At 33.8% G+C, this 24043-nt stretch overlaps 6 protein-coding genes across 7 annotated transcripts; 5 read left to right on the forward strand and 1 right to left on the reverse strand.

Moving 5' to 3' along the window:
• Positions 1 to 599: 599 nt before the first annotated feature.
• On the forward strand, positions 600 to 5324 carry LOC108458107 (proline-rich receptor-like protein kinase PERK3). Its single transcript, XM_017757374.2, has 8 exons — positions 600 to 1073; positions 1787 to 2218; positions 2416 to 2787; positions 2973 to 3185; positions 3552 to 3923; positions 4035 to 4278; positions 4361 to 4508; positions 4648 to 5324. The coding sequence occupies exons 1-8, from the start codon at positions 1043 to 1045 to the stop codon at positions 5020 to 5022; spliced, it is 2187 nt and encodes a 728-aa protein (XP_017612863.1). The 5' UTR covers positions 600 to 1042; the 3' UTR covers positions 5023 to 5324.
• A 2338-nt stretch (positions 5325 to 7662) lies between these two features.
• Positions 7663 to 11345, forward strand: LOC108468025 (uncharacterized). Its single transcript, XM_017768912.2, has 7 exons — positions 7663 to 8247; positions 8786 to 9427; positions 9628 to 10270; positions 10358 to 10458; positions 10553 to 10642; positions 10757 to 10884; positions 10975 to 11345. The coding sequence occupies exons 2-7, from the start codon at positions 8834 to 8836 to the stop codon at positions 11117 to 11119; spliced, it is 1701 nt and encodes a 566-aa protein (XP_017624401.1). The 5' UTR covers positions 7663 to 8247; positions 8786 to 8833; the 3' UTR covers positions 11120 to 11345.
• An 887-nt stretch (positions 11346 to 12232) lies between these two features.
• LOC108451932 (ATP-dependent Clp protease proteolytic subunit 5, chloroplastic-like) lies at positions 12233 to 15088 on the forward strand. The gene is made up of 9 exons (XM_017749676.2): positions 12233 to 12663; positions 12891 to 13010; positions 13101 to 13215; positions 13316 to 13408; positions 13531 to 13576; positions 13690 to 13762; positions 14204 to 14238; positions 14343 to 14431; positions 14675 to 15088. Exons 1-9 carry the CDS (start codon positions 12536 to 12538, stop codon positions 14882 to 14884), a joined length of 909 nt encoding a protein of 302 aa, XP_017605165.1. The 5' UTR covers positions 12233 to 12535; the 3' UTR covers positions 14885 to 15088.
• Positions 15089 to 15668: 580 nt separating this feature from the next.
• LOC108470305 (cytochrome c oxidase subunit 5C) lies at positions 15669 to 17347 on the forward strand. Of its 2 annotated transcripts, none has more exons than XM_017771611.2 (2): positions 15669 to 15816; positions 16848 to 17347. In XM_017771611.2, exon 2 carries the CDS (start codon positions 16857 to 16859, stop codon positions 17046 to 17048), a length of 192 nt encoding a protein of 63 aa, XP_017627100.1. In that variant the 5' UTR covers positions 15669 to 15816; positions 16848 to 16856; the 3' UTR covers positions 17049 to 17347. The 2 variants fall into 2 exon arrangements, with proteins under 2 accessions (XP_017627100.1, XP_017627107.1); XM_017771618.2 differs by having other exon boundaries at positions 15674 to 15816; positions 16853 to 17347.
• Positions 17348 to 18371: 1024 nt separating this feature from the next.
• On the forward strand, positions 18372 to 18966 carry LOC108471318 (calvin cycle protein CP12-1, chloroplastic). Its single transcript, XM_017772954.2, has one exon. The coding sequence runs from the start codon at positions 18461 to 18463 to the stop codon at positions 18839 to 18841; it is 381 nt and encodes a 126-aa protein (XP_017628443.1). The 5' UTR covers positions 18372 to 18460; the 3' UTR covers positions 18842 to 18966.
• A 3417-nt stretch (positions 18967 to 22383) lies between these two features.
• Positions 22384 to 23735, reverse strand: LOC108452111 (bZIP transcription factor 53-like). Its single transcript, XM_017749897.2, has one exon. The coding sequence runs from the start codon at positions 23250 to 23252 to the stop codon at positions 22842 to 22844; it is 411 nt and encodes a 136-aa protein (XP_017605386.1). The 5' UTR covers positions 23253 to 23735; the 3' UTR covers positions 22384 to 22841.
• Positions 23736 to 24043: the final 308 nt, after the last annotated feature.

Below are 24043 nucleotides of genomic sequence, written 5' to 3' on the forward strand. Positions count from 1 at the left end.
GAGAAGGCCGGTGGGAGGAAAGAATTTTTTTAATATTAATATTAATATTAATTTAATATTTTTAATTATATATTGATTATTTGTTTATAATATTTTTAACTTTTAGTTATAATTTTTTCTATTTTTTGAATTATTTGATATAAATAATTATGTAAAATTATTTACTTGGCATGCCACGTATTATTTCGTGATTGGATCACGTCGTTTTTCTTTTTCTTTTTTTAATGAGAGAGTAATAATACAGTTAAATGAGTTGGTAAAGTAAATTCCACCTTTTACTTTTTTTTATTACATTTAATATTTTTTACTTTTTCCCCTTCAAATTCCGGAAAAAAGGATAAAGTCAAATACCATTGATGTGGCAACCCCTGATTGGTTAAATTTTTTTTCGGAAAGTTAAGTTTGTGTATGACAAAAAAAGGTTTAAGTACCGTTTTGAGAACACGGGTATAGTTTAGGGGGTATTTTTTGGATTAAGCCTTTCGAAAAAGCTAGTGATAAATTATAACTTTTTTTATTTAAGTGACTAAAACGAAAATTTATGCATAGTTGGATGACTATTGTTGTAGTTTTACGAAAAAACTAAAACCCCTATAACATACTCAGTAACTCATAAGTATAACGAAGTGAAGGAGAAAAGTGTACCAAAAAGATGGAGTGAAAAAAGGCCACAACTGCTTTCAGTTTTCACCAACAGTCAAAGCTACTTCTCTGTTTCATTTTTTTTTCTCTCATTTTCAAACTCGAGGGGTTTTATTTCTTTCTTTCCCCTTCTTTCTCTCTTTTAGCTGAAGTTCTTCGACTCGGAAACTCAGAAATGGCTATTCTGACTCTGAGTCATTTCGTACGAGTTCCGATTCTTGTGGTGTTGTCTCCACGGTTGAATCCTCCCTTGTTGCCTGTCGCAAATAAGTTGTTCTCCTAGTGTTGCTTTTATGTCTTTGGAGGTGTTAATGCTCATTTGAAACTGTGATCTCGGCTTTGGTTTGTTGGAATTTCCCCAGATCTGAGTTGTCCCCGGTTAAAATCAACGGCGTTGGTGATGTCGGTTCTTGCCCTCTTAAATCCCAGGGGTAATTTACTGAATATAACTTGCCATTTTTGTTTTGAAATTTAACTGTTCATGGTTTCCAATTTGGTTTGCTTGAACAAAAATCTAGGACGAAGACTAAAGTTATATCTTCATTTTCCTTCTCATCGTCGATTAAAGATAACCTAGACAAAGAGATAGATTCAGCTATGTCAACAAGTTCCTGTATTCTTTTATTTTCAATTTGCTTGTTACACTTAGAGATATAAGAAAGGAAAGCTTTCATTGATTCATGCAGATGTTTTGGTTTAGCTGGAAACTTAGTTTTGGGACTGTGAATTGCCTACTAGTTATTTTTTATGCTATAATGCTTACTATGTTTTGGGCAAAGAATGAGGAGAAGAAGAAGAAGAACCCTTAAGAGTGAGAGAAGAGAGAAAGAGTTCTAAAGGTAAAAAGGATTTTTTCAGTAGATAGATTATTTTCACGAAATAGTTGTCGACATTAGCTATATAGGTCCTTGAAAGAAAGAAGGTCGATTATTTTGCAAATAAAGAAGTATACTTGCATTTCAGTGCATTAGGTTTACATTTTTTTTGTGGCCAGTCACGTTTGTGATTCACATTTAATTTTTGGAGTTATTATGCATTGTCGCGTAGACACTGGATTTTTTTTTTTTTATCTGTTATGTGTGTGAATGTATATATATATACGGTTCCTTGCTTGATTGAATGTATTCTTTGTATAACATAACAGGAGCGTTGGGAAATGTCTGTTCATTTTTGGTGAAACTTGTTGTTCTGTGTTGTGCAATTTCCATCACCAATGCTGATTTTTCCGGAAATCTTCAAGTGCCAGCACAATCTCCAACCACAGCAGCTGAGGGTGCACCAGCTGTTTCTGATCTTCCCTCACCTTCCAATCTGCCATTGGTTCATAGACCAAGCCGAAGACATTTTGCCCCTCGCAGTGCACCAACACTTGTAGCACCAGCCCAATCTCCTCTTCGTGGTCCATTGATAACTGCTGGTCACCCTCCTATCAGTTCACGCCTGTCAAAACCATTGATGAAGAGGAGTGCGTTGGTGCCTCCTGGTAGGGGCTTGCCAAATATTGCCCCTACTCAGATCAGTGCTGGTCCAATTCCAGCTGGTTTAGCTCAACCACCATTGTCTCCTGAAGTGTCCAGTAAGATATTTTGTAAATCATTTTATTACCAGCTCTATTATATTTTCTTCTTTAGGCATTCATTACATATTGCAACTCTTACATCTTTTACAGCTCTTCTATGCAAGATGTAGTTAGAAGGCAGCATCTTGAGCATTTGTTATTTATATTTATATTCTGTATAAGATGCTTACATGAGAATTTTCTCACTTGGCCAGATTGTTGCCAACCAGACTCAATTTTGAAACCTGGGACTCATGGCTGTCATTGTGTGTATCCCATAAAGCTTGACCTTCTCCTTTTAAATGTTTCCCAAAACCCTGATCGTAATGCTTTTCTAGTGGAGTTAACTTCTCAGCTTGATTTGCTGCCTAACCAAATTGAGATTATCAATTTTTATGTGCTCAGTTTATCAAGATTAAATATCTCTATGGATATTATTCCGCACACAGGGATCAGTTTCTCTGCCAGTGATGCATCTAAGATAAACTCTTCACTTGTGATGCATAGGGTTCATTTTGACCCAAATGTAGTTGGGGATTACCAAATCCTTAATTTTACCTGGTTTGAGCCTCCAGCGCCTGCCCCAGGTAACTTATGATGCAACCTAAATTCTTCTAGGATCAAATAACTTCAATGTTTTTCTTGATTGGATAATGGATATAGTTCTTATATGCTATAGTTTTCTTGGCATCTCATAGCTTACTGTAATTTTATATAGGGAATTACCTTATCTTATTTTATTTTTCCTAACAAAGCAGCATCTTGTTCACAGCTCCCATCGTGGTTTCTAGACCTAGAGCTGCACCGGCACATCTATCCTCCAATTCTACATCACTTGGCTCTTCAAACAAGGGGAACCATTCAAATTTGATTCTTATTTTTGGTATTTCTGCTGGCATACTGGTTTTTGCTATAATATCAGTGCTTATAATTTGTTCGTGCACATTCCATAAGGGAAAGACAGAAGCATTTCCCAAGGAATCTGGTATGTTTATAAGCAAAAAACTATGAATTTTCTGTTGGCCTAAGGTATAAATGTTTTGATTATTTTAATAACATTTGGAACTGGCACTGATCTCGTCCCTAGTTATACGTTGATGAAATGTGGAATAAGAAAACTCGTTTTTCCCTATCCTTTTCAAGTAGGATGACTGTAATTGCTAACCGGATCTCGTGATTGAGCTGAAAGAAGAGAGGAAGAAAAAGGTTTCAGAAAACATTAGTGTGCCTGATTTTGCACATCTAGTCACACCTTATGAATGAGATTGCAGATTGATTTTGTGGTATTGTTTTATGTTCAGATTCTTGCTGACACTATAAATGGTCTAATCCCCTTGCATTGTTTTTTCAGTAAAGCCAAGGACAACAGATGTAGTTGAGCGAGCAGGATCTTTTCCCCACCCAAGCAGTACAAGGTTTCTACAGTATGAAGAACTCAAAGAGGCGACAAACAACTTTGCTCCTGCGAGCATACTGGGGGAAGGGGGGTTCGGCAGGGTTTTCAAGGGTGTTTTAAGTGATGGTACTGCTGTAGCAATTAAAAGGCTTACCAATGGAGGACCACAAGGAGATAAAGAGTTTTTGGTTGAAGTTGAAATGCTTAGCAGGTTGCATCATCGTAATCTTGTGAAACTTGTAGGTTACTATAGTAGTCGCGACTCTTCACAAAACCTACTTTGTTATGAGCTTGTTCCAAATGGAAGCTTAGAATCATGGCTCCATGGTATTTTGCCCCTCTAAATTCGACCCTGTGTGCAGCTCATTTGTTGATGTTATCCTTTTAGCTGCGGTCAATTGTGATACTTTATGCTGACTTTACCCTGTTTTGCCTCAGGCCCCTTGGGAGTAAATTGTCCTTTGGACTGGGACACCAGAATGAAGATTGCACTTGATGCGGCAAGAGGACTTGCATACCTGCATGAGGACTCACAACCATGTGTTATCCACAGAGATTTCAAAGCATCCAATATATTACTTGAGAATAACTTTCATGCTAAAGTAGCTGATTTTGGACTTGCAAAACAAGCACCTGAAGGCAGAACAAATTACCTGTCTACTCGTGTAATGGGCACATTTGGGTTGGTTTTCATACACTACCCTTGTAAATCTTGCTTTCTCTTGTTTAAATTGAGACTAAGGTAGAGCGGCATTGGTTTTTAGGTATGTAGCTCCTGAATACGCAATGACTGGACATCTACTCGTAAAAAGTGATGTTTACAGCTATGGAGTCGTACTGCTTGAGTTACTCACAGGAAGGAAACCTGTAGATATGTCACAACCATCAGGACAGGAAAACCTTGTTACTTGGGTGAGTAGTAACGTAGAGTTAGCCTCACTGTTGCTAATGCTTCTATATACGGATTTTATGCGATTAGGAATTGGTGGACCTGAACCTTTATTAATCACTTGATCTGCTAGATAACTCAAGTTGGCTGTTCTGGTTTCAGGCGAGGCCAATCCTAAGAGACAAGGATCGGCTGGAAGAGCTTTCTGATCCAGGGCTCGGGGGGAAGTACCCGAAAGAAGATTTCATACGAGTTTGCACAATTGCTGCTGCTTGTGTTGCTCCTGAGGCGAGTCAAAGGCCCACAATGGGTGAAGTAGTACAGTCGTTAAAAATGGTGCAGCGTATTACAGAATATCAGGATTCCATGTTGACTGTTTCCAATAACCGGCCCAACCAGAGGCAATCTTCAACTACCTTTGAGTCTGATGAGATGTCTTCAATGTTCTCTTCTGGTCCTTGCTCTGGTCTAAGTGCTTTCGACAATGACATTTCACGGACAGCGGTTTCCTCAGAAGATCTGCATGAAGGACGATAAACAATTCTCAAGGTTGAGCAAGTGAAGCGGAATCGATCCTTCATACCGAAGCTTGGAACTGAATACAACAATGTGAAATTTACTTGGTAGGAAATGATAAAATTGGAAATAGGATTTTTAGAAATGTAGTTTGCATGGGATGGAGAATGGGTAAATTCTTCCTAATTGTGCCAATTTTTAAGTTTCCCCCATGCATGTAGTGCTCGATGAAATTTTGTACATATGTTTCTTAGATTTCTTTCTTATTTTTATATTGAACTTTTTGGTTAAATTATCAAAATAGACACTTTTGTTTACTTCAAGTTACATTTTAGTCATTTATGTTTGAATTGTTACGTTTTAGTTATTTATATTGTCATTTTGTTATGAAATGACCACTGAATTGTTATAGACTGTTAATGGTATAACGGTAATCTAATATGCTTGTTATTTCATCATACCAGACAAATTTTAAATCAAATCACACAATTAATCACTGTTTATTTTTTAAACAATTTAATTTTTTTTCTTTTTTTCTTTATTCTTTTTTCCTTTATTTTCTCTCTTCTCGTACTCTTCAATGCATAATATTGTATCTAAAGGTTAAAGGATAAAATTAAAATTTTAATCAAATTTCAATTCATCAATTTTTATTCAATCCAAAGTAAGAAAATTTAATAAAACTCTTTGATTTTTCTCTTTTTTTCGTCCTCCTTTTTGTTTGCTTTGTACTTTTTCTTTAAATGTTTCAATTCATGTTTGTCTCACCTCATAATCCCTAGTTCTTCCTTTTAGTTTCTTAGAAATTTGTGTAGGGTTTTCCTTAGCTGGGCATGGATATTGTTTTTTTTTTTCTTTTTCTTGTTTGAATTTTGTGTTATTTTATTTTTATTCATCGAATTAGCATTCAGGTTTCTCATATTTTGTTATGTAAGACCTTAATTTGATTTTAGCAGACTTTTTAGTTTGTTGCCTAGCTCTCCCAATGTAGATTTTATGGTTTTTTTAGTCTTAGCATTCAATCTAGATTCATGTTATTGCCTGTTTACTTATTTCTCTTATTTCAACTTTCAGTTTTTTATTACTAGTCAAGATTAAGTTTCGATTGAACTTAAGAATTTTTGTTGTGTGTAATTATTAATTTTACTCTAAATTTTCTTTAGCTGCAAAACATGGGGAGCTAATACACCAATAGAATTTTAAAGTTGTTAAATTTTAACATGATTAATTTAACTGCAGAAAAAAAAAAAGATAGGTATATATTTCAGCACCCCCAAAACTGAAAAATTCTCTAAAGATGGGGGGAATGATAGGGTTAAAATTTTAATTTTATCCTTTAACTTTTAGGCACAATATTCTGCAGTATATTAGAAGAGAGAAAATAAAGAAGAAGAGGAAAAGAGAAGGAAAATAAAGAAATAAAATAAAAATTAAATTATTCAAAAAATAAAATATAGTAATTAATTGTGTAATTTTATCTAAAATTTTAATCCGATACGATGAAATAATGGGCCGTTATACCATTAAAATTTGATCTAAACCAACATAATTTAATAATTAATTAAAATTTCATAAAATTTTTAAAAAATTTGCTAAATCTATTTAGCTATTGGTTTTTATCCTAGTTTTTGAGCATTTTTCAATTTAATGGGTTTGACCTCTTTATTTGGATTAATATACCAGTCAGTTCCCAATTCAATTAATTCAACTGACCAATCCAGTAATGTTTCAAGAAACACTAGCCATATTATCAAACCTAGACAAAATCTAAGTTCGGCAACCAAAATAGATCTAATTACCAAGTTTAGGTACCAAAGTGAAAAAAATACAAGTACAAAAGTGGAACTAATTGTCAAGTTCATGGGCCAAAATTTATATAATTACATTATTATTTATTTTATCCTTGGCCGAATTCTACCATTAACTCTTGTATTATGTGCACAGATTGAATTATTGAATTATAACTTGGTCATTTTTAGTCTTTATATTTTTTAACTTTTAAAATTTAAATCTCGACAAATCAATAGCTACCAAATTTGTTGAAGTAAGAAATTTCTATCTTTCTAATCTTATGTGATAAATATTTTGCTAAATGTGTAATATTATGTTGATTTACTATTTTCATATAATACTTAAAAAATCACAATATTTTAATTAATAGATTTAATAGTTATTATTTCAAGATTTGAAAAGTATGGGGATTAAAATGATAAATTAAAAAAAATTAAATCTTCAATTTATGAGACCAATAGTAAACTTTGATCTAACCAATTTAACTATTCTCATTTAGTTTATGAATGAAATCTCAATTTAAAAAAAATATATATTAAAATTAATCAAATTAAATTATAATAACTCAATTCACAACTTACACAATTTATAATAAAATTTAATATTATTAATAAAAAATTTAAATAGGCTAATTACATAAAATAAATATAAAAATAAGATCATAATACTTAATTTATATATGAATTTAAGTAAAAATTGAAACATATATTCCCAAATCTCAACCCTATTAGTGAAGTAGATATGAACACCGATCAAGAATAACTATTGAACAGTTCATTCATAAATTTCACAATACGGGAGGAGACGATCCCACCCAAACGGGGGAGAAGTAGACCAAATAACTTAGAGACACGTAGCACAAAGTACGGCTAAAAATAAAAGAAGGGACTCCTACTATCATATATCCTTCTGTGCGCAGGGATTTAACCTACGCACGCTCTTGCAGCGTAAACCGTGTAAAAAAAAAAAATTAAAATCGTTAAGACTAAGAAACGAAGAAGGACGAACGGAATGAAAGAAAAAAGAAAAGCGCGAGAAAGAGAGGGGGAGGGGGCTGAGTCGGTTCGGCGAGTCGAGTGACCGAGTCAAATATCCAAAAAAATCAATCTCAAAACCCACCCTTCCAAGTTCCAGCCCACACCCAAACGATAAAAAGGAAAACACAGGGGTGGTGTGGCAATAGCAAAATAATGGTGAACCAGCAGATAATTGTTACTATAACAACATCTGCCTATCCTTCTCTAACCCTAAAGCCTCTTTTTCTTTTTAACCCTTCCATTACCATCTCTTCCCTTTCTTTCTTTTCCCCTTCTCTACGAAAATCCTTTTATTGTTTTTCACATTCCCACCTAATCTATTTTACCTTCCGCCTTCTCCTTCTCTCTTTCCTCTTCTTCTCTCTTTTTTTCTCTTCCCTGATTTCCTCGGTTTCTTCTGCACGGTTAGTTCAAGAAGGTACATGGTCGAGTATTCGTGCCTATTTGCTAATTTGATCTATGGGTTTGAATGGGGGTTGAATTCTGGTTACTTTTCGATTATTGATTTTTTTAGGGGTTTTTGATGGGTTGGTTCTTGTGATTTTGGGTGTTTTTTAATCTCGGCTTTGCTTTGATTTGACCCATTTTGAATTGTGGGTTAATTTTATAGAATTATTGGAATTTATCTTTTGGGTTTGGGGTAATCTTTGATATTTTGATCAACTGCTTATGAAATTTGAAGTCATTGATTGTTTGGCCTCTCTGTTGCTTACATTGGTGAAACTCCTTTAGCTTGATGATGATGCTTCAACCGGTTTTCAGGGGATGTGTTTAATTTTGATCCCATTTTGTGTTTTATAGGATTTTAAGGATGTTTTATGAGATTCTTGAGCCTTTTTTTTTCTTTCCATTATCTTGTTTGATCTGATTTGACCCCGTGATGAATTGTTGTTGCTTTTGTTATGCTCTGGGATCTATGCGTTTTAAATCTCATGTTTTCATTTTCCTTCTTTTAGGATTAGTGGTCTTGCTAGATTATCCTTCTGGTAAAGTTATTTACCACCATGGAAGAGTTGGGTAGTCGGTTTAACGGTGCAAATAATGCTGTGAGGAAGAAGAGGAGTTCTCGTCGGCCTCGTCCTGATTCGCTATCTTATACTGAAAGCCAGAATCACTCTCCATTGTCATCGACACCACCTTCGGATGACGTGAGCAAAGTCTCCAGTGATGAGAATGCTGTTGTCAATGCTAATTCGAAGCGGAAAGAATTCAATCTTAATCAACATGTTTCTAGGATTTCTCCTGACATTGGTTTTGAAGTTGACAAATCCCATAAAAGAAAGAAACAAGATGGAGGGTTCAATGCATTTTATGACAATGAGCCAGGGCGAAGTGGGTCAAATAGTAAGCGTTCTAGCAAGGGTGTACTTGCCCCTGCTAATTGGAAAAGCAGTACCAAGGAGAAAGAGTGGTCGGAATTAGAGTCAAGAGATGCGGAGATTCAGAGTTCAACACAAGAAGCTGTTATTGATAATAATGAAAGCAAGGTTAAAAAGGTTAAGCTCAAGGTTGGTGGAGTTACGCGCACAATTCATGCAAACTCGACAGTTAATGGATTGCCAGGGACTGGGTCCTATGCAAGGAAGAACAGTCTCCAGGTAGTGAGCATTTGGTTCAATAATAGCAAATTTATATTGAAATAAGTCTTCTCTTTTGTTATTTGATGTGGGGTTCTTATAGATTAGCATTATCTGGAAGATTCTGTGAGATAAATGATCCGTTTCAAAGTCTTAATACTCGTATGGAAGATTATGTATTAGTGAGCTTTGTCTTATTATTAATTATGTTGTTAATGCAGGGAAGTAGCAATGATGGGCACTCACCTCCAGGTAGGAGTGGTTTGCAAGGTGTACCCTGGAAAGATTTCTCCCAAGGTGGTTTTAGACTTGGGAAGGAGGGTTCTTTGATGGGAAAGACATCTGGAAAGAATGCCTCTGGTAAACAAGGAGACCATGCCGGCACGGTTCGTAAAAGCAAGCGGGCCCCTAAAAGACGTCTACTTGATGGGGAATTCAGTGAAGATGACAATGATGATGAGATCCGTTATTTGGAAAAACTTAAAACTTCGAAGATTAGTCCAGCATATAAGGAAGATGATGATGAACCAGGCAAGAAACAGAAAAAACTCTCCAGGGTTTCCAACGTAGAAAACTTTGGCACTTCAAGTTCTGCCAAAGATGAGAAAAGGAAGCATAGATCAGATAGGGTTTCTGAGGATACCGATTATGAGGAGGAAGATGAACCAGTATCTGATAGTGAGCTTGAAGGTAAGAAGAAAAGGAAGCAAAGGAAAGAATCTGTTGAGCCATCAATGGAGAGTAAGAGGGAAATAACTCTCACAACACGTCAACGGGCTCTTCAGTCTAGCAAAGATGCCTCTTCTGCGCCTGGCTCAAGCTTAATCGAGTTTCCAAATGGTCTACCACCTGCCCCATCAAGAAGTGAGCATTTGTTTCTGTCATAACCTTTTATGCAATTTTTTATTTGCTTTCCTCCCTTTTTTACAGTGATTGTTGTTTTGACTGTAGAGCAAAAGGAGAAACTCTCGGAAGTGGAGCAGCAGCTAAAGAAGGCAGAGGCTGCTCAGAGACGAAGGATGCAAGTTGAGAAGGCCAATAGGGAATCTGAGGTTTGTTTCTGTTGCTTCGGGATTACAATGTCTTTGCATATGGATTTTAGAACTACAATGCAAAAATTGAGTGTGTTTGAATTAATTGATGTAGGCTGAGGCTATTAGAAAAATACTTGGCCAAGACTCTAGCAGGAAGAAGCGGGAAGAAAAAATCAAAAAGCGTCAGGAAGAGATGGCACAGGTATTTCGAAGTTGGAATGAAAACAAAAGTTCGCCAAAATATAATTCTGCTTTTGGCAAGTCGTATATTAATACCATTTTGTTCTAATCTTTTCATACATATATGTATGTATAGGAGAAGGCTGTTAAAGCGGAGATGCTTGCATCAAATACCATCAGATTGGTCATGGGTCCTGCAGGAACAACAGTAACATTTCCCAGGGATTTGGGTTTCCCTAGTATATTTAACTCCAAACCCTCTAGGTATTTTCCCCATTCCAATGCTTTAAGTTGATTCAATTTAACAAATGTTAGTTTTCTGATATTGGAAATGTCTTTGGTATGAATATCCAGTTACCCTGCTCCTCGAGAGAACTGTGCGGGTCCATCGTGTGGTAACCCATACAAATATCGAGATTCAAAGTCGAAGCTACCTCTTTGTAGTCTGCAGTGCTACAAGGCAATTCAAAAACAGCAGATGGCTGAAACTACCTGCTAGTGTTGCTGAAATCCAGCACTTCCCTCTTGTGCATGTGGTAAATTCTGCACATTTATGTTCCATTTCAACCCAGGGACGGATTAGAAAATAGAGCCAAATGCAAACTTCTTTTTGGAGTAATATTAATGTAATTATTACAGGTACAAGAAAATCTTAGTTGTGTTTATTTTAGTATAATCCATAAATAAAAGAATTCCTCTCCATTCCAATCCAGAGAGGCTACAAATTCTTTCTTTCTTGGCTTAATAATTTTAAGCTATAAAGCAATATTCAGTCCCACCCTTTGAATTTTTTTCTCCACTTGGCTCTTAGCTGCTTCTTTTTTAATTTAATCTTTAAATAGTATCCATCACCTGAAAATTTTCTAGATTTTACATAAAAATTTTAAAATTTTCTAAGTGAGAATATTGCACTTTAAGAGTACGTCAATCTGGAATCAAGTTTAGGATCAAATTAAAAAGAATTATTAAATTTTAAAACTTAAGGAGTAAGTTAAAAAATGTTATCAAAGGTTAAATGTTGCTTTATTCCTAATTCTAAAATCCTATGGATCTCATCAAGCAAATATATATATCAAGAGTTACACTCAGTTGAGGTCAAATTTCAATTTAATTGTAAAATTGTTAAAAGATCATTCTTTTCACAAGTATTATTTTAATGTTTTTTGTCCTTTTATAATTAGATAATACAATTATAAGATTTGAATGCGATATATCACAATTTTCTATATTTTAACTTTTTCATTTTAATTGAAGTTATATTTGATTTTATATTATTTCAAGAATTTTCACTATTTCAATTTTATTATTTCAATCAAAATTATATATAAAAAATATCAAATTACATAATATGTAAAATGTTAAGGGTTATATTTTTAGAATTAAATTAAATTGACACAATGCATAAATATCGAGGGTTAAAGTTACTATTATGTCAATGTTAAAAGTTACTACAGTTAGCCAACTAATGACCAAAAAGATAAAATTAAATAATTAATAACTAATTTGTAATTTTTATAGTTAAATGGCTAAAATGAAATTTATTAATAATTTGGTGACTACTTTATAATATTTTATATTTGGGTTATTACTCATTTATCCCAAGTTGGGGAGTAGTGAAATGATAGAAGTATTTTTGTTTAATAAAAAAAATGAAAAGTATTCGGTTGGCTTACGGGTCGTAACCCGTCCGTAATCCAAATTCGGGTCAAACAAGAAGATTAATCTTGGGTTGGGGAAAAGATATTCAAAGGAAGTCGCTGTTTAAGTTTGTTGTTCCACTTCACCGCTCCTCCTCTACAGGCATCCACACTACCCTTATCGGCCTCCCAACCCCACCGCGCCTGACAAACCCTCCTCCCATTCCTCACGCCTCTAAAGTCAACTGCTACTTCAGTTTTGGTTTCATAGATAAAGAATGGCAAGCGCGTGCTTTTCGACATCGCCCTCGTCTCTTCGATTCAGTTCTTTCCTCTTCTCTCCGAACTCAAGCACCAATGTCGATTCTAATAAGTTGTCTCTTCCTTTCCATCCCCTTCGTCCCAGGTATTTTCTTTTTTGTTCCATCTTTCTTTTACCCAAACTAGGAAATTGATGTAAACATCTTTAAGTTTAAAGTCTGTTTAATTCGACATTCTGGAACCTTGGAGGTAGTCTTTCCGTTCTTCCAATTTCCAATCTTGAATAGAACCCGTGTTCTTTTTGTCTTAACGTTAGAGGGTCCAACATGGGTGGTCCAATTTTGAAAGTAAAATATTTATTTTTATTCTCAGGAAATTGAAGAAGTTTCTCAGTAATCAAAAGAATGCGGTGAATTATCAGCCAAAAGCTGTTTACACAGGTGAGTTTTGGGCTCCTCCGACAACTTCTCGACAGGGAATTTGGTCAATAAGGTAAAAGTCTCGTATGGAACTAAAACCCTTTTTTTCTTAATGGACAAATATGTGATAAAAGATCAAAAAATTTACTTTGTCACTATGCAGGGATGATTTGCAAGTCCCGGCATCACCTTACTTACCTGCCTATGCACAAGGGCAGGGGCCACCTCCCATGGTGCAAGAGAGATTTCAAAGTGTTGTCAGCCAACTTTTTCAACATGTGAGGATTTGACCTGGATGTGAATTTTGGCTTTAACAAATTTAGTTTTTTGTCCTCTCGTTTCAGCTTCTTATTTTGGTTGTTTGTTTCCATTCGTTAGAGAATAGTTCGCTGTGGTGGAGCCGTTGATGATGATATGGCAAACATTATTGTAGCTCAGCTTCTCTATCTTGATGCCGTTGATCCTCAGAAGGTCTCTTTGGTTCTATGCTTATTGCTTACTCATTCTCACCCTTTTATCCCTAAAAGAATTAGGAACCTTCAATGCCACCATGTATTTTATTTACTACTTGTGCATTTTAATCTTGTCAACAGGACATTGTCATGTATGTCAATTCCCCTGGAGGGTCAGTTACAGCTGGTAATGTATCTATCTAATAAGAATGATGTATTTATAATTGATCTAGTTTGTTTTGAATAGAAAGCTAGGGATTGACTTGTCTAACTTGCGTGGTTTTGAATTTTTTATATTAGGTATGGCTATATTTGACACCATGAGGCATATCCGGCCCGATGTCTCAACTGTGTGTGTTGGACTTGCAGCTAGGTACAAGTTCATTGATGTAACTGTTTCTGCTTACAGTGCTGTCATAATATTCTCAAATCTCAAATATGGAACATCAATAACAATATGTGTAATATATGTTTTCTTTTGGCTAAATGGGCTGTAATACTTCAATTTATTGGAGATAGAGGAGGTGTAGTGATAAGACTTGTTTTACTTCTTATGTTCCCCTCCTCAGTGTCTGACCTTTGTATTTCAAAGCCACAATTAGTTTAATCTTTGCTTGTGTTAATTATATAATAAATAAAGTTTCTTGGACAAGTAACATGATATTGATTTATGGTAATCGTAGACTTTTTGTATTTGACTTGCAATTCTAAAATAAGATGTTTATTGATGCTTCAGAGGTTAAATTTTTCTGTTTTCATGTGAATGCAATTATTTTTTTTAGTAATGAATATATTTTTATTTTTCCATGAACAGCATGGGAGCCTTTCTGCTAAGTGGCGGAACCAAAGGTATACAAGGCTTTTGATTTGTACCATTTATAGCTCTGATGTTTGTTGTTGTTTCCTCTGGTCTACTAAATGCTTGCACCCCTTTGTTTTCTTCAAAACTCTAGGAAAACGATACAGTTTGCCCAATTCAAGGATAATGATACATCAACCCCTTGGTGGAGCTCAAGGTGGTCAAACTGATATTGATATTCAGGTATGGTTTTTTCTTGGTAAACCTCGTATGTTTTTTAAATTTTATGTTTTTGCCTTCCATGGCTCATAGCCCGTGTGATATATCGAATACATTCAATTGTATCTCGCGTCTTGATGTTTATGATACAAGACAACCAAGCGTTAGCAAACATGTCTTTTTACTAAGCTTGCTTAGCATGTAGTTTCGTTTTTAGTTCAGTTGTTAAACCATAATGCAACGATTGGACCTGAATGATAATCTCAGGCAAATGAAATGCTGCATCATAAGGCAAACTTAAACGGGTATCTTGCTTACCATACCGGCCAAAGTTTGGAGAAGATTAACCAGGATACCGACCGTGATTTCTTCATGAGCGCAAAAGAAGCAAAAGAATATGGACTTATCGATGGTGTCATTATGAATCCTCTCAAAGCTCTTCAGCCTCTAGCTGCTACTGCTGATAGTGATGAATAGGCCTCCTGGTGTTTACTGTTTGTTCCTTAGCTAACTTTGCCATCAATGACATGGCTGTCTACATTTACTATTTTGAGATAATTGGAAATATGATTTTGCCTGCTTTGTGTCTCTTTGAGTGCCAATATTGAATGATGATATGAATTTTAATTTTAGTTATATGACAATATTAAACCTTGAAATATAGGTGAAGTCTTTAGCGAATATGTATTTTGCTTTGATCAAATTGTGCGCTAAATTTCTGAAATCTTATGCTGCTATCATATTATATGCTTTTATTTTCATATAATATTCACAAAAATGTCTAGTTAATAGATTTATTGTTTGAGTTATGAATGAAATTTTAGAATTTGAAAAGTATATAAAAATGAAAATGATCAAATTAAATACTATTATTTGGATCAAGATTAAAATTTAAGAGATATGGTCCTTGAACTTGACAACTTCTTAATCTTTGATGGTTTTTATTGGTCTGCTTTAGTTTTCTAATTTGATAAATTGTCATGACTTTCTAAGTTAACTTGACATTATTTTTAAATATTTTTATTTTATTTTGTTAATATTTTTATTTATGTTTTATGGTCATGTGTATCTCTCATCCCTTAAAAATGCAATGTATTTTATCATGTAAATATTTTATTTTTAAAAATTATGGGTTTCATTTATTTTAAAATGCAGTAAAAAATCCATGTACGAAATAATATTTTTAGTATTTTTTTAACCAATAGTAATAATTGGCTATATTTAGAGAAAGAAACAGAGATGTTGGATATATGGCCCATCCTAAACTGAGCCCACTATTTGACAAGGGTAAAATAGAGAATTTCCAAATAATGTTGTAGAAGATTATAGGTCGTTGAAGCTCCCAATCCTCTTCAATTTTGAATCCCCATCCAATTGGATTCTTTAGTCTTCATCGCAGCCTCGTTCAGGTAAACCCTAATTTCTCTCTTCCGTTGTTCCTTTCGTTTTCCTCTCTGGGGTTTCTTGACGACTTTCCTCCATTTTTAACCCTCTCCATCTTATCCCTATACTGGGAAATAAATTTTTTTTATTTGTTATTGTTATTGTCCTTTAAGATCTTGAGATCCGTTTGAGGCATCTAACAGCTTCGAAATTTATTAAATTAATATCTGTTTTTCGTTTTACGATTATCTCATTTATGCTTTGAAATTATGGGTGAATTATTTTTTCGAACACCCAACCGAGATTCGAAATCGCATTTGAAAGGGGATTGGCTGTTTTGTTTGGAAAACTAAGAGATGAGAATCTCGAGCTACACGTCTTTGATTTGAGTGCTTAGACCCAAGAGATATTATGTGATTTACACAGCATAAAACTGCTGTTGAATTTAAGTAACAAGTAAAACGTAGTAATTGAAGGCTTTGAATTGTCCTATCGTTAAATAGGGAAGACACTATAGTCAGGTTTCAATGCCTTGATTGTCATCAAGCAATAATCTGAGTTGGTCTAGTCCTAGATTTTAGCCTGTAATCGCTATGGAACTAACATGGAAGTTATTTAACGAAATATGTAAGTGCAAACTATGTCGGTCCCAAAGCATATAGATGAAATAAGCAATGTGTATAAGATTCTAGATACCATCTTGGGTGAAAAGGAACAATATTTGAGAACAAATCTGCATATGCCATTCATCTTCCCTCCACTTGGTTGGAGCAATATAGTTTGAAATCATTGCTTGTAAAGCCATATGTTCTGTTATAAATTAAAATTGGCTAGGTCCCTCTATGTGCTGACTTAGTGTTTGGATAATTGCCAGTTATGTTACCCAAATTTTTGTTAATTGCATTATGTTATCACTATTGGGTTTATGAACATTTGTTACCTCTGCTGGTTGCATTTCTGGTTTTTCATATAAAATTGAGTCGTTCGTTCCCATACTTTGTACTGTTGGAAACTGAAAATGTTTGTTTTTGCTTCTTGGTTTACTCGATACAACTAGAGAAGTGAAATGGCCGGATCTAGGATTGCTCATGCCACCTTGAAAGGACCGAGTGTCGTTAAGGAGATAGTTATTGGGATAACACTCGGTCTTTGCGCTGGTGGGCTTTGGAAGATGCATCACTGGAATGAGCAGAGGAAAGTGAGAGCATTCTATGACATGCTTGAGAAAGGTGAAATCAGTGTTGTGGCAGAAGAATAAATGTTTTTATGTTTTGTGAATTTGTGGGCAGCTCTGGCTGTATTTTGATCTTTGCGATCCCTGCATTTGGCTCTTGTATGCAAGATGAGCAAACTCGGTTTTGGTTTTTTTTCTTTCTTTTTTTTTTTCCTTTAGGAATAAAATTGTTGTATTGAGTTCTTGATGATCACATATTTGCTTAACAAATCCAATCAGTTTCTTGATATTGTGCCCCCTGGGCCGCCATGTTTTTGGCTTCTGTTTATGTATTTCTTTTAATAATAATATAAAATGTAATTAAAGTCTAATTTAGGGATAAATTTTAAATCTATTTGTCAATTTTGATTTGAGGGAGCTAATTTTTATTTTAATTTAATTTTCATAAATCATTAACATTTTACTATCATTTTAAGTTTACTTTCTATATTTAGTAATATTTTATAATTCTTTTTACTAATAATTAAGGTTTTTAGAATTAGGTGGTCGAATTGGTTCGATCATTGATTTGATTAGTTTGGATTGTTCAATTAAATAAATCATTAAAAATTTATAAAAATAAAAATATCAGTTCAATTGTCAATTCATTTGGTTTTTAGCCATGTTCAATCGGCCATAGCAATTTGTGGCTCAACTAGTCTAAAGGTGTTTTTGGACCAATATCTTAGTTGGTTCTTTGTTCGGTTGGCTAGTCTGGTTCAGTTTAGAAAATCATGCTTGTAATTGTGTATTTATTTTTTGGTTTTTTGATTGAGTTGGTGCATATTTATTTTACTAGAAGTATTTGATTGAATTGTTATCACAAGTTAATTATTCTACTAAAATTTTATGCTTATAAACTTTTTTTTTGGTACAAGTTAGTCCTTAAACTTGACAATTATTTTTAGATTGGAGCATGAATTTTTTTTGTCCAAGTTAATACTTAATATTTCTTTGAAAATCTTTAAGTTTAAATCTCAGCATAGAACAATTCTCAAGTTTAGATCTCAATATAGGAACAATTGTTAAGTTTAAAGATTAATTTGAACAAAAAAATTTAAACCCCAATATGAAAACAACGGCCTAAGTTATGCTGAATAATTACTAAATTTAGAGATTAACTTAGATAAAAAAAATCTAGAGAATTATTATGAAGTTAGTAGCCCAAATAATGATTTCTCATTTTTAATTTGTTTTAAATTAAATAATTTACTCTTGTAAGGTTAAAGTAAACTCAAAATGGATGAGGAATAAAGTTGTGAGATTAAATCTTTTTCTGTTAATATCTCCAATTTCAAGCAACGTGTAAATACGTTATTGGTTCCAAGATGATAAGAAATTTGTGGACCATTGGAGTTCCCAATTAAAGATCTTCTTCCTGTTATCGTTTTATTTCCGGAAAGCATTGCATTGCACACCCTTTCACTCTTCACATCACAGACGAAACAAGAACTACAATGGCGACCCTGTTCACTCTTAACCTCGTAACCCCAAGAGCCATCGCCAGCCTACCAGACTCTACCAAGGGTAGCCCCATCAGGGTCCCATACCTTAACCAGCCATGGAAAAGGATATTGTCCCCGTTGGAATCCAGGCGGATGCAGGTGAGAGCTGCACCTGATCGCTTATCGGAGAAGGTGGAGCAGAGCATCAAGGAAGCACAAGAGGCGTGCTCGGATGACCCGGCCAGCGGAGAGTGCGTGGCTGCTTGGGACGAGGTGGAAGAACTGAGTGCAGCAGCCAGCCACGCCAGGGATAGGCTGAAAGATAACGATCCTCTCGAGAATTACTGCCAAGACAACCCCGAGACAGATGAATGCAAAACTTATGATAATTGAAACTATGGGTTTTTTTTTTTTTGTTTTTAAAGTTTATGAAGATCCTTCTGTTTTAGATGATGAATATGGGTGTAAGACTACTCTTATGTGAAACTGAATGTATTCTTTTTATTGGATTGCATGAACTTTTGTGGTGTTTGCAGATGCAATCTTAACATAGTGCTTGGGACTGCCTGATGATGCTAGCTATATTTAAATATTTATAGTTAAGGTGATTAAATATGTAACAGTATGCAAGATGAGAAAAAGGAAGGGTTATTAGCTAAGATCGAACCAGCACCCCAAAACGATGCCAATTCATGAAATAGGTTTCTTTTTCTTGTTACAAATCTTGATCCCGGGATCGTGATATCCCCAAACAAAACAATAGCATCAAGACCTTCAGCGGCAGCCAGCAGGTGCTGCAGCAAGCTTCGGTTTCGACATTGGCAGCCAACGGTGTTATCACTAAATTATTACACATTTTACATTTGCGCTACTCAAATTTAAAAGGTTACAAAATGATTATTAGACTATTTTAAAATTTTTATTTAAGTTATTAGGCTGTAAAAATTTCTGTTGTATAACCTTTTTTGTTTGCTCTCTTATTCTCCTTCTCTTCTACAATATATATATATTTTATGAAACAACTTCAAATGCCAAAAAATTACGAATTAAAATTTTAACAATTTTCTTTTGTAATATTTAACATTGATCATCAAATCGACTTAAATTTAAAAGTATGTTTTACTTGTCAATAAGTACTAATCCACTCTATTTATAGTTGAATTAGTGCTTAGAGCTCACTCGTCAGAATTTAAAAAGAAAAATCAATAGCCAAGTGACTTAAATAAAGACTTTCAAATAGTTTAGTAACCATTTTGTAACATTTAAAATTTGAGAGACCAAAATGTAAACTAATTAATAGTTTATATCTCTATTATATCAATTAAAAATATAATCATTATTAATATATATTTAACAAAAGAATTTTTATATCAAATAAAATTGTTAGATATATTTTTAGAAAAGTAAAGGAAAAAAAACAATTTGTTAGAATATTCGTTTTTTGCCAAACATTATATGTTGATAAAAAGTTCAATAAGGGAGTAAGACAAGGAAGAACAAGTGCCACGGATTGCGGATCAAAGCTTGAGATGAATGTGCACAAAGCTTCTTATGAAGATTAATTGATTAATGGAGTGCATTTATAGCAAACTTAAGTTCTAGTCATGTGGCATAATGAAGAGATTAAGGTAGTGTAACGGAAGCCAATTCACTCAAAGAAGCCGAAAGTCAGAGCAAGGACAAGAGAATAGGTTAATCAAGAAAACAATTGCTCAAAATAATTTTAGAGTATTAAAAGATCGATCCTTTTTTCATCGTTTGTTAGGACATTTGTGGGAAAAGCGCTGCTAAAGATCATGTTCTTTAGCGGTAAAATGTTGCAAAATTTAGCGGCTTTAATTACAACGGTGTTTTTTGTGGCGCTTTAATAAGTGTCGCTATAGGCCTAAAAAAAAGCCACTAAAAACTTGTTTTGTTGTAGTTAGGTCTCCGTTAATATGACGTGACAGAATATACATTTAATCCTATTAAACGCATAAAAAATTAATCGTAAATTTATATCATGAAACTTTATCAATATCATGTTATCTAAATGGACACTTTATTATAATACATTTTCCTTTGTTCTGAATGCATTTATTTTTCCATATATAAGGTTTTATATATTTAATAAAGTTGAATTTCTCATTTTAAAGTCAGAGAAAGAAAGAAAGAAAGCACATAAAGACTCAATCTTTTTGTAGCGTTAGCCAAATCATTTTCTTATTGATCCGATTAATCTCATATTTATTCCAACTTCAACGCGGCGCGTGGACTGGCAACAGTCATCCAAATTAAGATGCATGATGATGAAAAGAAGGTTCTACAGCAAACCGTAAAATCTATCTATTTATTAGGTAATAAATATATTTATTAAAAATAAATAAAAATTAATTGATTATTTAATTATATTAATAGATTTTTTATTGTAAATGGATTATAAATTTTATTGATTTATTATATAAAAATAAAATATTTTTATAAAGGATACTAGAAATTTTATTATATGTTTAGAACATAAAAGTATGTTTAAATAATATACAACAGATAATAATAAAATAGATTAAATTGTGAATAAAATGAAATTTAAATACAAACATATTATATTAAGAATACTAAATGAATACAATTGTTTATTATAGTTTTATCATCAAACCTAAATTGGTATCGAGTTCATTTGCGACTCTAAATCAATCAACAATATTATTAATATATACAAATATACTCATTAAAGTTTCAGTATAAAAATAAAAATTGTTTCGATTAAAATGGTAAATGAAAAAGCTTTACACTTATGGTGTCCTTGGTTTTAATCTCGTTATGGACAAAATTTTATTGATTTATAAAAATATAAAAAGATAAAAGACATCCACATAATCATATAATATATAAGTTGGCCCCTCATTTTCTATTTGCTCCCTAAACTTATATTCGGCCAATCAGGTTTGTCTCTTCACGCTAACACTATTAGTTTGTGCTGACATGAAATTTCTAGTTAATCTGGTGTTGCTAAATATATCAAGATGCTACATGGCAAGCAAATTTATATGTTTATATTTTTTAATTTATATTTATCATGTGACAGCCAACATCGAATTAACTAGTAATGCCACGTTAGCACAATTAACAGTGTTAATATAAAGATACCAATAATGGATAAATTCAGGGATAAGAATTAAGACTCAATTGATAGGTAATATGAGTTGTTATAGATATAGAGGTTATATCGGTATTAATTAAGGTTTGCCTTATGTTGTTTGTGCCTACGCAACAGCTATTATTATGTTGACCTAACGTATCGTATAAATAATGGAGGGTGGATCAATCAAACGTGATTAATATGCCAATTCCTCCTCCAAACCTGGGTCACCCATTTTTGATTGAATCAGTCAACAAAATACAAAAGCCTTCTAGAAGTCGGTAGGAAACAGCAATGGATCCATCATCCCAACCCTTACCAATTTATCTCTATCAACAAAACAATATTTCCAGCATTCACACAATTGAAGGAAGAAACTCCCATGTGAGTCTAGGAAGTTAGTATTGTATTAATAGATAGAATTTATGCATATTAATATCAATTTATTTTCAAATTTATCAATATTTACTATATATATATATATAATATTTAAAAATATAAAAATATTGATTAATTATATATAATAATCATCAATTTAAACAACTAAATTATTCAATCTACAATAATATCAAGTTCATGAAACTTTTAAAATTTATTTTTTAATTAAATTTTTGCTATATAAATTCTTTATTTATTAATTTATCTACTTTAAATTTTAAAATTTACTTTCCCTTAATTAGACTTTAAATTTTAAAGTTAGTGTAGTAAGAAAATTGAAGTTAGTAACAAAAATAAATTTATATATTTTTATATTATTCATGCATAATGTTACAGTCAATACAATCGAACAAACCAATACAACTGATAGAAATCGGAATTTTCGTTTACCCAGAAAAGAGAAATGACTGTTTCAATTTATTATGGAAACGGTGCGTACGGGCCGATGCAACCAAAACCTGCTACATTCGACTATTGAATATTCAATTACTCTACCAAGGATGGCATGGATCAACCCTTATCGACACTGAAGAATCATAGCAGCTTTTCAGCTAAACACAATGTTTATGATTCCAAAATCGACACATAAATCACAAAGAAATTGACAATAAAAGTGCAAGCATTGAAATCCAAAACTAACATTCCATACTAGAAATCCACGAGTACAGAAAACGGAAACACACCAAAGGGTTTCTACAAAACCAAAAATCCCAATTCAGCAGACTCCACATAACATTAGGACACCCTTACATAAATCTAATTAACAGCACAAACTGACTCCAACAAAAGGACGGACTCACATTAGCTCCAACAAGGAAGACAGCTTTACTTATTCCATCAACACTCAAACATATCGGCCAAAGCCATAATTGGTTGTACTGGACAAGGGATCTGCCACGGTTTCATCAGAGGATCTGGAATCTCCGGTATATCAACGGCATACCCACTGACTTCAACAATGTACAACACCGAGTTCAGGGACCGCAATCGCTCGGTCAATTCCATTGCCTGAGCTCTCAACACGTTGTTGGCACATTCCATCTCGGCGTAGCGCTGAGTTGTGACGTTGATCTTTTCGGAGAGCTGGCTGTTATCTTTCTGCAATGCGCTCACTTCATTAACCAAATCCTCGAGCTGCTTCTGCTTCCTAATACGCGACCGCCTCGCGGATTCACGGTTCGACAGCATTCTCTTCCTTTTCCTCTCGTCGGAATCAGAAGAACTCGCTGGCCTTTGCACAGCAGCCATAGAAGAAAAGTTTTTTTATATCCGGGAAGAGTATTTAAATTGGAATTAACAAATTGAATGACAATTAGAGATTTGAAGTTTTCAATAGTCGGGTTAGATCAAGATAAGAAGATCGATGAACAAAGAGATGCTAATTCATGAGAAAACGTAGAACCAGTAAAGGAAGACGACCGAGAACGAGTGAAGAATACGGATTCGACGCATGAGGATAGAGTTCATAGAAAATCTAAAATCATTGAAACGGTTTTACGAACTGCAGATCGGACATGCACATAAACAGCCGAGCAGTAACAAAGAACCAAAAGAAACCCTAGATCTAAACCAGATCTATACGAAGAATTTTTTAATAAAAAAACGGAGACAAGCAAGCAAGCAAGGAAGGAAGAAGAAAACTGAGAATACTTAGCTGGATGGAAAAGGGAACGCTAAGAGAGAGCGAGAGTAGAAGACACGCACGCGACCAAAAGCGAAACGAAAGAAGGTCTAAAAAGGATGTGGGAAAGGGTTTTTATAGGCAAAGGAGTGGAGTGACGGGTTGGTTGCTTTGGTTAGTTTTTCTTTCTGGTTACCATTGCTTTGGTTAGGTTAGTTGAAAAATAATTTTAAAAAATAGTACGGTAATGGAGATGGAAGGGTATTTTTGTCTTTTGACTAGTTAGCTTTTGAAACAAGGAGTGCGTTCGGTGTCACCGCCAGCTATGCATTCAACACGTTCTTGCAGTCCTATTTACTCAAAATTTTAAAAAGGGTATTTTACGCGTTCGATCCAAATAGTGAAAAAAATTTCAAGT

Source organism: Gossypium arboreum, chromosome 7 (genome assembly GCF_025698485.1).
Source record: "Gossypium arboreum isolate Shixiya-1 chromosome 7, ASM2569848v2, whole genome shotgun sequence".
NCBI classification, from domain to species: Eukaryota; Viridiplantae; Streptophyta; class Magnoliopsida; order Malvales; family Malvaceae; genus Gossypium; species Gossypium arboreum.

Bases quoted from the DNA above. Each gene is read 5' to 3' on its own strand.
- LOC108458107 (XM_017757374.2), top strand. From the start codon at position 1,043: ATGTCGGTTCTTGCCCTCTTAAATCCCAGGG. The intron at 3,924-4,034 runs GTATTTTGCCCC...GTTTTGCCTCAG, and splicing joins CTTAGAATCATGGCTCCATG to GCCCCTTGGGAGTAAATTGT. The intron at 4,509-4,647 runs GTGAGTAGTAAC...TTCTGGTTTCAG, and splicing joins AGGAAAACCTTGTTACTTGG to GCGAGGCCAATCCTAAGAGA.
- LOC108468025 (XM_017768912.2), top strand. From the start codon at position 8,834: ATGGAAGAGTTGGGTAGTCGGTTTAACGGTGCAAATAATGCTGTGAGG. The intron at 9,428-9,627 runs GTAGTGAGCATT...TTGTTAATGCAG, and splicing joins CAAGGAAGAACAGTCTCCAG to GGAAGTAGCAATGATGGGCA. The intron at 10,885-10,974 runs GTATTTTCCCCA...ATGAATATCCAG, and splicing joins TTTAACTCCAAACCCTCTAG to TTACCCTGCTCCTCGAGAGA.
- LOC108451932 (XM_017749676.2), top strand. From the start codon at position 12,536: ATGGCAAGCGCGTGCTTTTCGACATCGCCCTCGTCTCTTCGATTCAGT. The intron at 13,763-14,203 runs GTACAAGTTCAT...TTCCATGAACAG, and splicing joins TGTGTTGGACTTGCAGCTAG to CATGGGAGCCTTTCTGCTAA. The intron at 14,239-14,342 runs GTATACAAGGCT...TCAAAACTCTAG, and splicing joins GCTAAGTGGCGGAACCAAAG to GAAAACGATACAGTTTGCCC.
- LOC108470305 (XM_017771611.2), top strand. From the start codon at position 16,857: ATGGCCGGATCTAGGATTGCTCATGCCACCTTGAAAGGACCGAGTGTC.
- LOC108471318 (XM_017772954.2), top strand. From the start codon at position 18,461: ATGGCGACCCTGTTCACTCTTAACCTCGTAACCCCAAGAGCCATCGCC.
- LOC108452111 (XM_017749897.2), bottom strand. From the start codon at position 23,252: ATGGCTGCTGTGCAAAGGCCAGCGAGTTCTTCTGATTCCGACGAGAGG.